The following is a 14695-nucleotide window of genomic DNA, read 5'->3' as shown; positions in this document are numbered from 1 at the left end:
GCCAAAGCCTTGTGAGTGGATTTGCTAGACAGAAACTGAAAGAAGCCTGTCATATGTATCTATGTGTGGTGTGTGTGTGTTTATGTCTGTGTATGTCCCCAACCACTGCTTGACAACCAGTATTGGTTTTGCTTACATCCTAGTAACTTAGCAGTTCAGCTAAAGAGACTGATAGAATAAGCACCAGGCTTGAAAAAAAAATGAGTACCGAGACCAATTCATTCAACTAAAATTCTTCAGGCTGTGCTCCGACATGGCCGCAGTCTAATGATTGAAACAAGTAAAAAATAACAGATAAAAGACATCAAAAATGGTCCTTACTTCACATCAGTAATTTTGACAGTGACATCTATTGGTACTTTTATGTTCTGCGCATTAGTTTGGGTCGTATTTGTACTGAAGCATTTCACGTAAGTCTGTAGGGATTTACATTTATTTGTACACAGTCCCAGCCATGTTTTGCCTAAGGTAATCAAGTTGTCTCGAACAAGATCAGTAATGAGGTGTTCATACAGTTGCTGGCTTCGTTGAGTGGTGCAATGTGGAAGGTAAAACTTGAAGTTCATGTAAAGTGTCACAGATGCACTTTCACCCGGTGCCATAGCTTGTTTGGAAAAATTAAGAGAAAGAAACAGAAGAACAGAAATTAAAGAAGGTGGATTAACTCTTTAGCATTCAGATTATTTGGTCAACTATTATACTTATTTATTCACATTATTTTGAATTGATCATGTATTATCTTCAAGCAGTGAGATATTGATGAACTGATTGTATAGTTTCAGAATGATAATGTAGGGCAGGTATGGGGGGTCAGATCTGATCAGTTTGAACATAAAACAGGTAGAATATTTTGGCTGGATGTGGATGGTTTAAATGTCTTTCCCATAAACTGAGTGTATGTTTCGAGTTGCTTCGGCTGCAGAGTTTCCTTTTTTGTACTTATAAAGCATTATGCGCCTCAAATGCTCTTTGGATACTTCCATGTTAGAAAGGGTTTTAATCAAAGAAATTTTAATTCTATTATTCTGTAAAATGATATTTAATTAGTTTAAATGTGTACAAATGCATAAAGATAATTTTTAATTCCATTAGACATTCTAAAATACTATTAAATTTCATTCAATTTTTAAAAAAAAGGTAAAATCAGACAGAACTTATGGGATGACCTGATATATGGAGAAAGTGAAAGAGTGTGTGAGAGAGAGAGAGAGAGAGAGAGAGAAAGAGCAAAATAGAAAGAGTATGAAATAAAGAGAGAAGAAAATAAAATAAAATATAGACCAACAACAGAATATATGGCAAATTACTGCTACTTACTGTCAGGTATTTTAATACATTTGCTGAGAGATTCCTGACCAGTTCCGATAGTTGTCTTTCCTGTTGGGCATTTCACACAGAACTGAGAAATTTGACGGTCCCCATAATATCCACTTAAACACTGGGTACACAGGGTTTTGGTATAGTTCATAGATTCTCCTTGAGGACAGATATCTGTAATGAGAACATGAAATAGCTGTTATTATAAGCTACAATGAAAGGTGGTAAGCTGGCAGAATAGTTAGCATGCTGGATGAAATGCTTAGCAGCATTTTGCCTGTCACTAAGTTCTGGGTTCAAATTCCGCCAAGGTCGACTGGGAAGGCGTAATTCACTACAAACTGCTTGAGTGCAACCAAGCACTCACGCAAAGCTCTATGATCAACAATTGCACCAACTCAAGGAAGCAATTCAGCAAAAAAGACTAAATAGGTGAAATGGCATTTTTCTGCAACACAACAACATCTGTCCTCGCGTTGCCAATATGACCAAAGCTGAGATTCAAGAACTCAAATGAGAAGTGCTGTTTCATCTACCATAGTCTCCTGACTTGGCGCCATCAAATTTTCATCACTTTCAACATGGACGAATTCTTGGTTGGACGAATTCTTTGAGTCAAGACTGGGAGATTTCTATCACCAAGGCATTGTAAAACTTATTGAACGATAAAAGGAAGTCGTAAACAACAACAAAGAGTATATTATTAACTAATTTGTTGTAGATTTTTGGTTAAAATTAAATTTGAGAGAAAAACGCTCATAAATTATTTATTCTTCAACCCAATAATTTACTTATTAAAAAATATAACAGAATAAATTATCTACGCATGTTTTTAAGTTACAAAATTGTTATATAAGAATTTCCAACAGTTAAATAAACTTTATCACAATTTCTTTTGTTATATATATATATATATATATATATATATATATATATATATATATATATATATATATATATATATATATATATAGGGAGAATTCACAAAAAAAACAACAGACGAAGACAGGTGGTGTAGAAAACAAATATATATATATATATATATATGTGCATACATACACACACATTATCATGTACACATACACACATTCGTGTTTGTGCATGTGTACATGATAATGATGATCTTCGTTCTTACAACAACAACAACAAACATAATCCTAGCAACACTGTCACGGAATACATGAATTTAAAAACTTACGTAAACATTGCAACCCAGAAGTGGCTCCTGTTTCATAAGTTGTTTTGCCCTCACTGCAACGAATGCATTCAGTCATTTTCGGTTGTGGTTGGTAATAGGATTTAGCACATTCTTTGCAACCAGTTGATGAGAGGTAGCTCCCTGCTTTACATGTCACTGTTACAAGTAAAGAAAATTAATAATTAACTCTTTAACATTCAGATTACTATGTCAAATATAATACTTATTTATTTACAATGTTTTGAATTAATCATGCATTATCTAGTGGCTTCAAGATTCCAATGATGTGGCTCTACCTTTATTTTTACTATTATATTCTAAGTAATGTGTGTGTTATCTAGCTAAATATGATGAAACAAATTGAGCAGGGGATTAAGTTAAGAGTTATGGGATATATATATATATATATATATATATATATATATATAAATTTTTTTTCGGTTTTTGTAATTGTGAAATTTTCACCATGAACAGATTGTATTTTTAAACAGTGTGGTTTTCTGGTGTTATATTTATTTTTTCCTGAAGATGTGTAAAGGAATTTTGATTTATTAAGTCTCTTAATGAATTCTTTATACTGAAATACATATTGAAGAAGATAAATATGTTCATTTAATATATACGTTTTTGCTTCGTAACTCCTTTATTATTATTAATATAACCAAAAGGATCGATTCTTGAGGAGTCTGCATACCTTCACAGTCATTTTTTTCCTGCTATTTTGGTGATGATTTTTTGAGTTAGCTTACCAATTATTTTTGTTGGTAGTTAATTTATAATATATGTATATATGTATATATATATATATATATATATATATATATATATATATATATATATATATATATATATATTAATATTCAATTTATCACCCTCTATATATAAATAATAATTTAAATAGTTATGTTCTCCAGCCGGTAACATATACTGCACTGAATAATTGTCTGCAGAATTGTTTCCGGAATTTGGCGCGCCAGAGCTGAGGCATTTTGAAAAATAACCCCAATGTAATCGGTAGAACTGTATGCAAGTCTTATTTTATAAAGACAATTCGTGTATAGTTCTGCAAATTATATTGATTCTAGAACGATTGTGCTGATGAGAATATGGATGTTGTTACATAAGTAAAACGTTATGTTGTGCTCATGAATGCAAGATCATGGTTTCAATTCCCAAACTGGATGGTTCGTTATGTTTTTGACCAAAACGCTTCATCTCACATTGCTCTGTGATCACTTTGACACCTGACGCATGGTATACCGTGCACCTGTTCATGCAATATCAATTTGGTGTGTGAGGGGGTGAGCTAATGTACAGCACGTACATTTGATCATTATAACCAAATCATTTGTGCAGGTCGTTGAGCTGTATGAGCTGAACACTCATATATCATCTTGACTGAACCAAGTAAAAGAATTGATTTCAAATTTTGGCACAAGGCCAGCAATTTTGGAGGAGGAGTTACGTAAATTACATTGACCCCAATGTTACAGTCGGTTGTGTTTTTTTTTTCTTTTTACTCCTTACCTATGGAACAATCTGTAACGGACTGAGATCCAGTTGTTGGTGTCGACCTATCCTTAGGGCAACTCTCACAAGTAATGTCACGATTATGTGTGGTCTTGTAAGAGCCCACTGGACATGGGTAGCACTTCTCTTCATTGCTGTTCAGGTAGTGTCCTGGCTTACATAATACTATGGTGGGAAGAGAGAGAAAAAAGAGAGAAGAGATTTAGTTAAGTAAATGTTTGTGTTTACAGAATAGATGAAAAATTAATTCAAGAAATAAAGTCTAGAGTTATTCTCCATTTGAAACTGAAACTTTGTTTTGTCACTGTTTTGTCTACTGTTCAAATAATAGTACATTGTTTTGTCTTAGTGTAAAAGATGGGCTACAGCAAATATTCTGCTCAATACCACAGATTTGCTTGTTAGTTGTTTGACCTTAACCAGTTGAGCATGTCCCTTGGTGGCTGACGATATGTGCATCTCTGATCATGGGCTTCCATACAATATCATCATCATCATCATCATTTAGCGCCTGCCCTCCATGCTGGCATGGGTTGGACGGTTTGTTTGAAAACTGATAAACTGGGGAGCTCCACCAGGTTCCAATCTAATTTGACATGGTCTCTACAGCTGAATGCCCCTCCCAACAGCAACCACTGCAAGAGTGTAAGGGGTGTTTTTTACGTGCCACTGGCACAGGTGCCAGTTAGGTAACATTGGCATCAGCTGCAACTATGATCTCACTTGGCTTGACAGGTCTTCTCAACATGGTATGTCGTCAAAGGCCTCAGTCACTTGTCACTGCCTCTGTGAGGCCCAACACTCACTAGGTGCTTATTTAATGTGCCACCAGCACAGGTGCCAGTTATGCAACACTGGCATCAACCAAATTCACTCTAAGAGTATTGGTAAGCTTAAGATTATAGTAGAAGGGATTTGCCCAGATTTCTATGAAGTGGGACTGAACCTGAGACCATATAGTAGCCAAATGAACTTCTTAACTGCAAAACCAAGCCTTCACCCACACATTCATACATATAAATATATACATACATACATACATACATACATACATACATACATACATGCATGCATGCATGCATACATACATACGTGCATGCATGCACACATACATACATGCATGCATGCATACATACATACATACATACATACATACATACGTACATATTATTTAAAGCAGTTTGATTCAGTTCCATGCAGTTTAAAGTTTCATTGGCTTTTCATAGAAAGCTAGGCACAGACATGGCTGTGCGGTAAGAAGTTGCTTCCCAACAACATGGTTCCCGGTTCAGTCCCACTGTGTGGCACTTCTATTATAGCCTTGGGCCAACCAAAGTTTTGTGAATGGATTTGATAGACAGAAACTGAATGAAACCCATCATATATATATATGTATGTATGTATGTATTATAGATTTTATCAGGTACATGGAAGCAAACACTGGTCACCAAGGCTTTTGCCTGCAGCAACAGCAGTAGTTGTAGTAATAGCGAAACAGTCCGTCCTTCTTATATAAACTATTAATGACAGCCATACTTGTATTTTATTAAAAGATCAGAACTCGTCAGAAATATTTTCTGGCTCTGAAGACAAAACTTAGCATCTGAAACCCCATTTTGAATATAATGTTTATAAAACTAAAATTCAGATTCTCTTATTCCAATGCATTCTGTTAATTTATTTAAATTCTAAGAGTTGTCTCCCTTCCATTTTTTGGCAAGTAGTATAAAGATAAAGATTGGTTCTTCTCGGAGAAGGAATACTTTGCATTATTAAAAAAATTTCTTGGCCCCTTATCTAATTGCTTTTCTTGCAGAATGTGTCTCTGGATATTTTCTCCAAGTCATTTATTTATGATAGAAATATATGGTCAACAAATTTTAATATAGTGCCAAATTATCATGTACTTACCAAGAGTGCAGTCTGTAGAATAAACAGTCCCTTCTTTAGGTGTTGTTCTATCTTCCTGGGGACATTTGGTACATGCTGCGTTGCCTGATTGTTCTTTGAAGTACCCTCGAGGACACGGTAAACATTTCGAGTCACTTGACATGTAAAAGCCAGGTTTACAATATACTAGAAATAAAATTTTTTTAAATAAGTGTGATTGAGGAGAAAACTTGATTGCTATTTTTAGCAGACCTGTTGACCACAGAGGGTGCCCATCCCTCTTTGTGGCTCATTATTTTAGTACAACTAGCTGTAATTATTAACAGTTTTTTTTACCTAGGTAAATCCGGACAGAGCAGACCTATGATCTATGTTCAAATCCAAACCAAACCATCAATTCTTTTCAGGCATAGTGTATCTAGGACTACATAAACAAGTGTACCCTTCTTATTTTAAACACAGTTGGAAGTGTGGTTTGAGGGAGAGTGTTATCTGTGTTTTGAAATGTCTCAGACAGAGAAAAAGGGCTATAATTGTGCCATTTTTAAGGGCCTCTACCAGGATAATGTATGTTGTATGTATGTGTGGTGTATATATAATGTGCATATAGTATATTTTCTGTGAGTGTGTGTATGTGTGTAATGTAATATGTGTGTTATGTGTTAAGCGATTACGTGTTCGTTGTGTGGCTAAGAAAATTACTTTGCAATTACATGGTTGCAGGTTCAATTCTACTTCACATCACCATTAGAAAATGTTTTCTACTAAAGCCTCATGTCAACTAATAACTTGTGAGTGAATTTGGCCAACACAAACTGTCAAAGTGTGACATACATCTATACATACATACATATACATGCATACATACATACATACATGCATGCATATATATATATATATATATATATATATATATATACATATGTATGTATATATATATATATATATATGTATATATACATATATATATACATATGTATGTATATATATATATATATATATATATATATATATGTATATATACATATATATATACATATATATGTATATATACATATATATATACATATGTATGTATATATATATATATATACATATTATTATGATTGACCGTTGACTGAACACTATTCAATTTTTTTTCTCCGTGTTTTTCTCCTTGTCTCCGTATTCTTTCTGTTGAAGAGCGTAGCTCGAAACGTCAAAGACTTTCCGTATTCCCGAGCGTCATACTAATATATACTTTTGTTATTTACACCACCTGTCCTCGTCTGTTGTTATTATTTGTATATTCTCCCATATATATATACATACATACATACATAAATATATATATATATATATATATATATATATATATATATATATATATATATATATCGATAAATAAATATATATATATATATATAGTGTGTGTGTGTGTGTGTGTGTGTGTGTGTGTGTGTGTGTGTGTGTGTGTGTGTGTGTGTGTGTGTGTGTGTGTGTGTCGACCAACAAACCAAAGTGGATCCTTGTGCTTACATTGACAATCAGTTTCACTCGTGGCACCTTTCCCTTTCGTCCACGTCCCACTGGGGCATGGCACACAGCTCACTTGTTCTGCCTTGTTCTGGTATGTCCCTTCTTTGCACTTCATACAAGTGACAGTTTGCACATTAAGGTATTCACCAGGTTTACATGGAGCTGCAAATAATAATAAATAAACAGATAAAGTAATGATGATAGAAGCACATATACATATATACACACACACATATACACACACACACACACACACATAGACATGCATGTATGTTTATTTATTTGGACGTATATATATATATATATATATATATATATATATATATATATATATATATATGTATGTATTTTTATGCATAATTAGGATAAAATCATTATTTAATGATTTATCAGTAGCCAGCATACTAAAAATACCATAATGGTTAATTTATATTAAAGTTATAATTAGGCTATTGAATGATTATAGCACCAGTCTGCTAGAAATAGACCCCAATTGGTCTATGAGCTACTTAGATTATTATTCCATTGTGTAGTGGATTAATAATCTAAGTGATTCGTAGAGCATTTGGAGTCTATTTCTAGCAGACTTGTGTTGTAATCATTCAACACCCTTATTATAACTTTACATTATATACATATATATATATATATATATATATATATATATATATATATATATATATATCTACGCACATGGTTACTTCTGATAAGACCAAATGGAGGAGAAACCTCCCAGGTAGCAAAAATGGATGGATGATGACAATTATACATCAATGATGAGAGAGTATGAAATGCTTCTGCAGTTTTAAGGTTTATACAACAAGATTATTGAAGAAGTTTACTTACGTATAGTACAGTCGGTTAGTTTCTTGCTTCCGACAGCCTTTGTTGTGGTTCCTGTTGGGCAAGGTAGACAAATGTCATCGATATACCATCTTCTATAGTAACCAAGTGGACATAACTCACATTTTCCACGGATCTTTTCACTCCCAGATGGACATACCTCTTCTATAATAACAATAAGATGAACAGGTGTTAAGAGCTGAATATTTAATTGTAGAAGGAAACAATAACAAGAGAAAAATGGTGTAGCATTTATTTTATTTTTTATTGTACACAACATACAACATGAATTATAAATGAGATGCTATTTACATCATCATCATCATTTATTGTCTGTTTTTCATGCTGGCATGGATTGGGCAGTTTGACCAGAGCTGGTAAGGCTGGGGTCCACACCAGATTCCGTTATCTGTTCTGGTGTGGTTTCTATAGCTGTGTGTCCTTCTTAATGTCAACTATTCGACAGAGTGCACTGGATGCTTTTAACATGGTACTAGCACCAGTCCTTTTTTTATGTGACACCAGCACCAGTGATTTTATGTGACACCAGCACCAGTGATTTTATGTGGCACCAGCACCAGTGCTTTTTACATGGCACCAGCACCAGTGCATTTTATGTAGCACCAGCACCAGCGATTTTTATGCGGCACCAACACCAGTGATATTTATTCGACACCAGCACCATTGTATTTTATGTGGCACCAGCACCAGTGCATTTTATGCGGCACCAACATCAGTGTTATTTATGTGATACCATCACCAGTGCCTTTTATGTGGCACCAGCACCGGCGCATTTTATGTGACACCAGCACCTAAGACCTCCAAGATTGGTGGGAGGGAGAAAGGAAGATATCCTCAAACTAGAAACCGTTTACAAGAGTCAACTACTCTAAAGATACATAAGGTGTCAGGTTTTGATGTTAAGAGGATTAGAACACAGACTGTGAAGAGCCAGAATGAATGACACAAGGTGTCCAGTCTGACCTGGGGTTTGTACAATTTTTTTCATTGGCTCTGAAAGGAAGAAAGGTAACTTTGATCTTTGTGGGATTTGAACACCGAATACAAGGAGTCAGAAGAAATGCCATGAGCCGTTCTGTCTAATGCTCTAATTTTGGGGTGAGTATTTGTGTGTGTGTGAGAGTCTCCATGTATATGTGTGTATGTGTGTGTGTCCATATGAGTGATTGTGCTGGTATGTGTGTGTGTATGTCTGTGTGTGTATGTGTGTTTGTGTGTGTGTGTATATGTATGTGTCCGTGTGTATGTATGTATGTGTATGCGTCTGTGTGTGTATTTAGGTATATGTGTGTGTCCATGTGTGTGTGTGTGTGTTTCAGTATATGTGTGTGTGTGTGTATGTGTGTGTGTGTATGTATGTATATGTGTGTGTGATAGATTCATCACAATCCCAACACAAATGCAGCATGCATGAATTCACAAGTGATGACAAAAAGCATTTGACAGTACAATGAACAGAGTGATGATGATGATGACAAATGTGAAGAGAACACTACTTACTGTTGCAATTGCTCTTTGAAATGGCCCCTACATCTGGAGTGTCCTGTCCCAATGGGCAAGGTTCACAATAAGTTTGACCAACTTTGTCTTGATAAAATCCTTTCTGGCATTCCATACATTTCTCAGTGGTCCTGTTGTAAGATTTACCCACTGGACATGATGGCACTGCAAATAGAACAAATAATGTATAAATACACTGGAATAGAATAGCAATGAATAGGTGGTACATGGACATTGAAAGACTTTGATACTTAATAATTCATAATATCAAAATGCTAGTGACAGATTCCTGTGGTGTAAAAAAATTGACATCATGTAGAAAGGTGAGAGTAAAAGTATGTGTGTGATAGAGACAGTGAGAGGGAGAGTTAGGGAGAGAGAGAGGTGCAAATGAACAATAGTGGCATGTACACAAATATGCACAGTCACACACATACAGATGCTGTTGGACATAGACAAGTTAGCTGTGCATGTATGTGCACCTGGGATAATAGGAGGATCTGTGTATTTTTGAGGATGTGTATGTATATGTGTGCACATGCCAATACCATTTGTTTGAATTTCACTCCCACTTTCACTATTTATCGAGTGATTTAACACACACATCTTAGGGCAAGTCTTGATTGAACATCTATCTATCCATTTTATTATCTTCTAGAATACTAAAGTGTCAATGATAGATTCCTGTGGTGTAAAAGAATTTTGCTGCACTGTGAAAAAGGGGATGGTAAATGTGTGTGCACAATAGAAATAGAGAGAGAGAGAGAGAAAGAGAGAGTGCTGTCATAATTTGTATGCATGTGTATGTGCCAGTTGCATTGTTTGACCTTAGCGCTGTGCAGTAGGACTACACGTTGCTATCAAATTCACTCACAAAACTATGGCCAGCCCCGAGCCAATCATTGTTTCATGAGTGAATTTCATAGTTGGAAACTGAAAGAAGCCTGTGTATGTTTATGTGTGTATATATGTACGTGTTTGTACTTATTCTTCCACCTCTTGGAAACGGGTGTTGGCTTGTTTGTATCTCTATGACTTAGCAAAAGACATTTATAGAATAAGTAATAGACTTAAAGTAAGTACTGGGGTCGACTTGATCACCTAAACCCTTGGAGGTGATGCCCCAACATGGCCACAGTCAAGTGATTGAAACAAGTAAAAAGCAAAAGGTAAATGACATTATTTCTTTTACCTTTAAAAAAAATTATTTTCTATCTGATAAGGATATTGTTGAGTTTGAAACTTACCTGAACAATGTTTTAGTAATTGAGATCCTTTTGCCATTGTTGTGTTACCACTGGGGCAACTTTTACATGAAGTCTGTTGATTTTCATCTTGATAGGAGCCCAATGAACACAAGTGACAAGCTTTGGTGCTTGTGTCATAGAACATACCAGGAGTGCAGGCAACTATTTAAAAAAAATGCAAAGCAAAATTTATTTAATATATATACATATAAAGAGAGTGTTGAAAATTAGTCATACACTTCTAAAAATATTTGATAAACTTCTTTGTGCTGTACTCATTTCCCTTACTACAGCTAAATATCGTAATTATTAAATTAGATTAAACTAAATTCAAAATACAGATGAAAGAATATGAGAAACTTGCTTAACCCTTTAGCGTTCAGATTACTTCGTCAAATGTAATGCTTATTTTTTCACACAGTTTTGAATTAATAATGTGTTACCTTGTAGCTGTGAGATTTTGGTGATGTAATTGTATATTTTAAGAATGACCTCATAGGGTAGGTGTGAGAGATGAGATTTGGCTGGTTTGAGCATAAAACAGGTAGAATATTTGAACCAGATATGGCCGGTTTAAATGCTAAAGGGTTAAGGTATAACCAGAAGAGAGGAAGAAGTTTAATGGCAGATAATAAATAATTACACCATCTTACATGTGTTTCAATGAAGGTTATGTCCAAATTATACAATCTGGGTCAAAGAACTAGAAGCATTACTGCTTTGAATTGTAAAATATGGCCATGTGTAAGTAGGCATAAGTTGATAAATTATGAACTGACTCTACAATTTTGTTTTTTTTTCTACATGTACGGTGTGGTCTTTCTAACTATGAAGACCAGTGAAAAAAAACTTAGATTGTTGTGTATGGGTTTTCTTTGCAGCTTTCTCTTTCAATATATAAAGAAACACATAGAGTTGGAGATACTGGTTACAGCAATTTAAATCATGTTATACAATTGTATATATATATATATATATATATATATATATATATATATATATATATATATATATATATATATATAAATAAATTATGTATAAATGTAAAAAAATATATCCTTGGTGATTAAGAACTCAATTAATAACATCATTAAAGTAGTTGTATGCTGTCAACTAATGTGACAGTCCCCTGAAGGGAATAATACTACTGTTGGTTAGACCTAGAAAGCTGCACTGCTTTCTTTTGGCCTTGAGACATTTCCTGTGTCCTTATGTTTACAAGGGGGAGACAAGCACCTCCACCCAGCTAAGCCTGCATCCAGAGACATGTTTCTGAGTCTTTGCTGGTCATCAGTCTTTGCTCGTCATCACCAAAGACTCAGAAACATGTCTGTGGATGCAGGCTTAGCTGGGTGGAGGTGCTTGTCTCCCCCTTGTAAACATAAGGACACAGGAAATGTACACACACACACACACACACTGTATATAAAGGGAGAGAAAAAGAAAGAGAGAGAAAGAGAGGAAGTGAGATACTTACTACATGTATCTTCAACAAGTTCAGAGCCCATTTTACAATACTTCTTGGTGTCAACGTTGACCTTGTAAAGAAGAAGGGAAAAGAGGTTAGATGCTTATATATAGAAAAAAGGGGGAGAGAATAGCATGCAAATGCTTATATTTTCAAATTTTCGATATAAATACCTACATACCTTTTTATCCAGGGCTAACATTTTTAGCATAAATTTTAAGATTTGTTCTGTGGTCTCTACATTGCCAAAAGTAGCATGCTTCAGTTTGGCCCTGGGAAAATAAAGCAATAGATGAAAATATCATATATTTGTGGATCATATGACTTGTGGCTTTTTTCTTTTGTATTGATTAAATATTCATGAGACAAAGTACAGCTGCCATGTAGACCAACCTAGACTGAGTAGAGGACTGTAGACCAGCCTAGACTGAGTAGAGGACTGTAGACCAGCCTAGACTGAGTAGAGGACTGTAGACCAGCCTAGACTGAGTAGAGGACTGTAGACCAGCCTAGACTGAGTAGAGGACTGTAGACCAGCCTAGACTGAGTAGAGGACTGTAGACCAGCCTAGACTGAGTAGAGGACTGTAGACCAGCCTAGACTGAGTAGAGGACTGTAGACCAGCCTAGACTGAGTAGAGGACTGTAGACCAGCCTAGACTGAGTAGAGGACTGTAGACTAGCCTAGACTGAGTAGAGGACTGTAGACCAGCCTAGACTGAGTAGAGGACTGTAGACCAGCCTAGACTGAGTAGAGGACTGTAGACCAGCCTAGACTGAGTAGAGGACTGTAGACCAGCCTAGACTGAGTAGAGGACTGTAGACCAGCCTAGATTGTAGATCAAGCACACTATGTGACTGATATTATTTATTAATCCTGGTTGGGCTTTTATGTAAATAGACGTAACTATCATCATCATCATCATCAACAACATCCTCATTTGACAGCCACTTTTCAATGCTTGCATGGGTCATTAGTAAACCCTCTGGATGAAGTTGTTCCTACCATTGCATGTAAAAACTGGATCTTATAAAACAGTTTTCAAAGCATCTGATAAGGTGTCTGCAGTCTTTACCTTGAAAACTTCTTTCTTCATCTACCTGAAGTAATAGTCAAAACAGACATCTCTGTTGAACCTCTGGTAAAGAAGATTCCGGTGCACACAGAATCTCCCAAGTTGTTTAGTAAGAAGGAAAAAGCAGCTTGGAACAAGTTTGTGGCAGTGACTCAGTGCCCTGAGTAATCATAAGGTAGAAAAGAAAGATGAACTGGTTGAGATTCTGGTGAAGAACTATACCTAAATGAGCTACAGGATTCTGATCTGGTTTGGCAAGGTTTCTTATGGTTGGATGCCCTTCCTAATGCCAACCACTCTGAGAATGTTGTGGGTGTTCTTTACATGCCACTGGCACGAGTGCCATTGACCTGATACCAGCATCAGTTATAACTACAGTCTCATTTGGCTTGACAGGTTTCACATGCACAGTATATCACCATAGGTCTTGGTTACCTGTCACTGCCCCCATGAGGCCCAACATTTGAATGGTGCTTTTTATGTGTCACAACAAATAATGATAATAATATGGATCAGCAGTTTTTTTTTGTGGAGCAGGAAGTTGATTACATAGACTCTAATGCCCAACTGTTACTTATTTTATCAATCCTGAAAGGATGAAAGGCAAAGTTGACCTCGACAAAATTTGAATGAAAAGCATTTTGCTTAATATGGTAATAGCTCTGACAGCTCAATACCTTAACAATAACAAAAAATATAATCGTAATAATTGACTTACTTAACATTGTTCACTGTGACGACAACGTTTGCTGTTTTGCCATCATTTTGACACTCAATAACGATATTCATGTTTGAACAATTATCTCTCTGTTCTAGACAAAGTCCAGGCCATCTATTATCTACATTCTTTGCCAGCTGTATAATGTCTGATTCTAAATCTGTTTTTGAACTGCTGTCGCATCCTGAATCAGACACATTTTGGAAATTGGCAGTGACGTTTACCAGGGCATCGGTTCTTTCTGGAAAAGGCAAAAAAACAAAATACTGTTTATAAATACATGTGTATTTTGACATAGTGGGAGATGTGAAAGGTATAGTATAGTTGGCACTCCGTCGCTTACGACGTCGAGGGTTCCAGTTGATCGGAT

At 35.4% G+C, this 14695-nt stretch overlaps 1 protein-coding gene across 1 annotated transcript in view; it reads right to left on the bottom strand.

Moving 5' to 3' along the window:
• Positions 1-14695, bottom strand: part of LOC106883459 (uncharacterized) — a 54335-nt gene that overhangs the window by 3172 nt on the left and 36468 nt on the right. Inside the window, exons 28-39 of the mRNA XM_089340731.1 lie at positions 14326-14566; positions 12714-12804; positions 12542-12602; positions 11065-11226; positions 9818-9982; positions 8300-8461; positions 7454-7615; positions 5957-6121; positions 4043-4210; positions 2516-2671; positions 1318-1491; positions 322-604 (exon numbers count right to left, since the gene is read on the bottom strand). Of these exons, the coding sequence (XP_089196857.1) occupies positions 322-604; positions 1318-1491; positions 2516-2671; positions 4043-4210; positions 5957-6121; positions 7454-7615; positions 8300-8461; positions 9818-9982; positions 11065-11226; positions 12542-12602; positions 12714-12804; positions 14326-14566 (1990 nt within the window). The remainder of the gene's footprint in view (positions 1-321; positions 605-1317; positions 1492-2515; positions 2672-4042; positions 4211-5956; positions 6122-7453; positions 7616-8299; positions 8462-9817; positions 9983-11064; positions 11227-12541; positions 12603-12713; positions 12805-14325; positions 14567-14695) is intronic.

Source organism: Octopus bimaculoides, chromosome 23 (genome assembly GCF_046866305.1).
Source record: "Octopus bimaculoides isolate indiv1 chromosome 23, ASM4686630v1, whole genome shotgun sequence".
NCBI lineage: Eukaryota > Metazoa > Mollusca > Cephalopoda > Octopoda > Octopodidae > Octopus > Octopus bimaculoides.
Note: the sequence above shows the minus strand (reverse complement) of the source record. Positions and strands in the feature narration are given on the sequence as shown.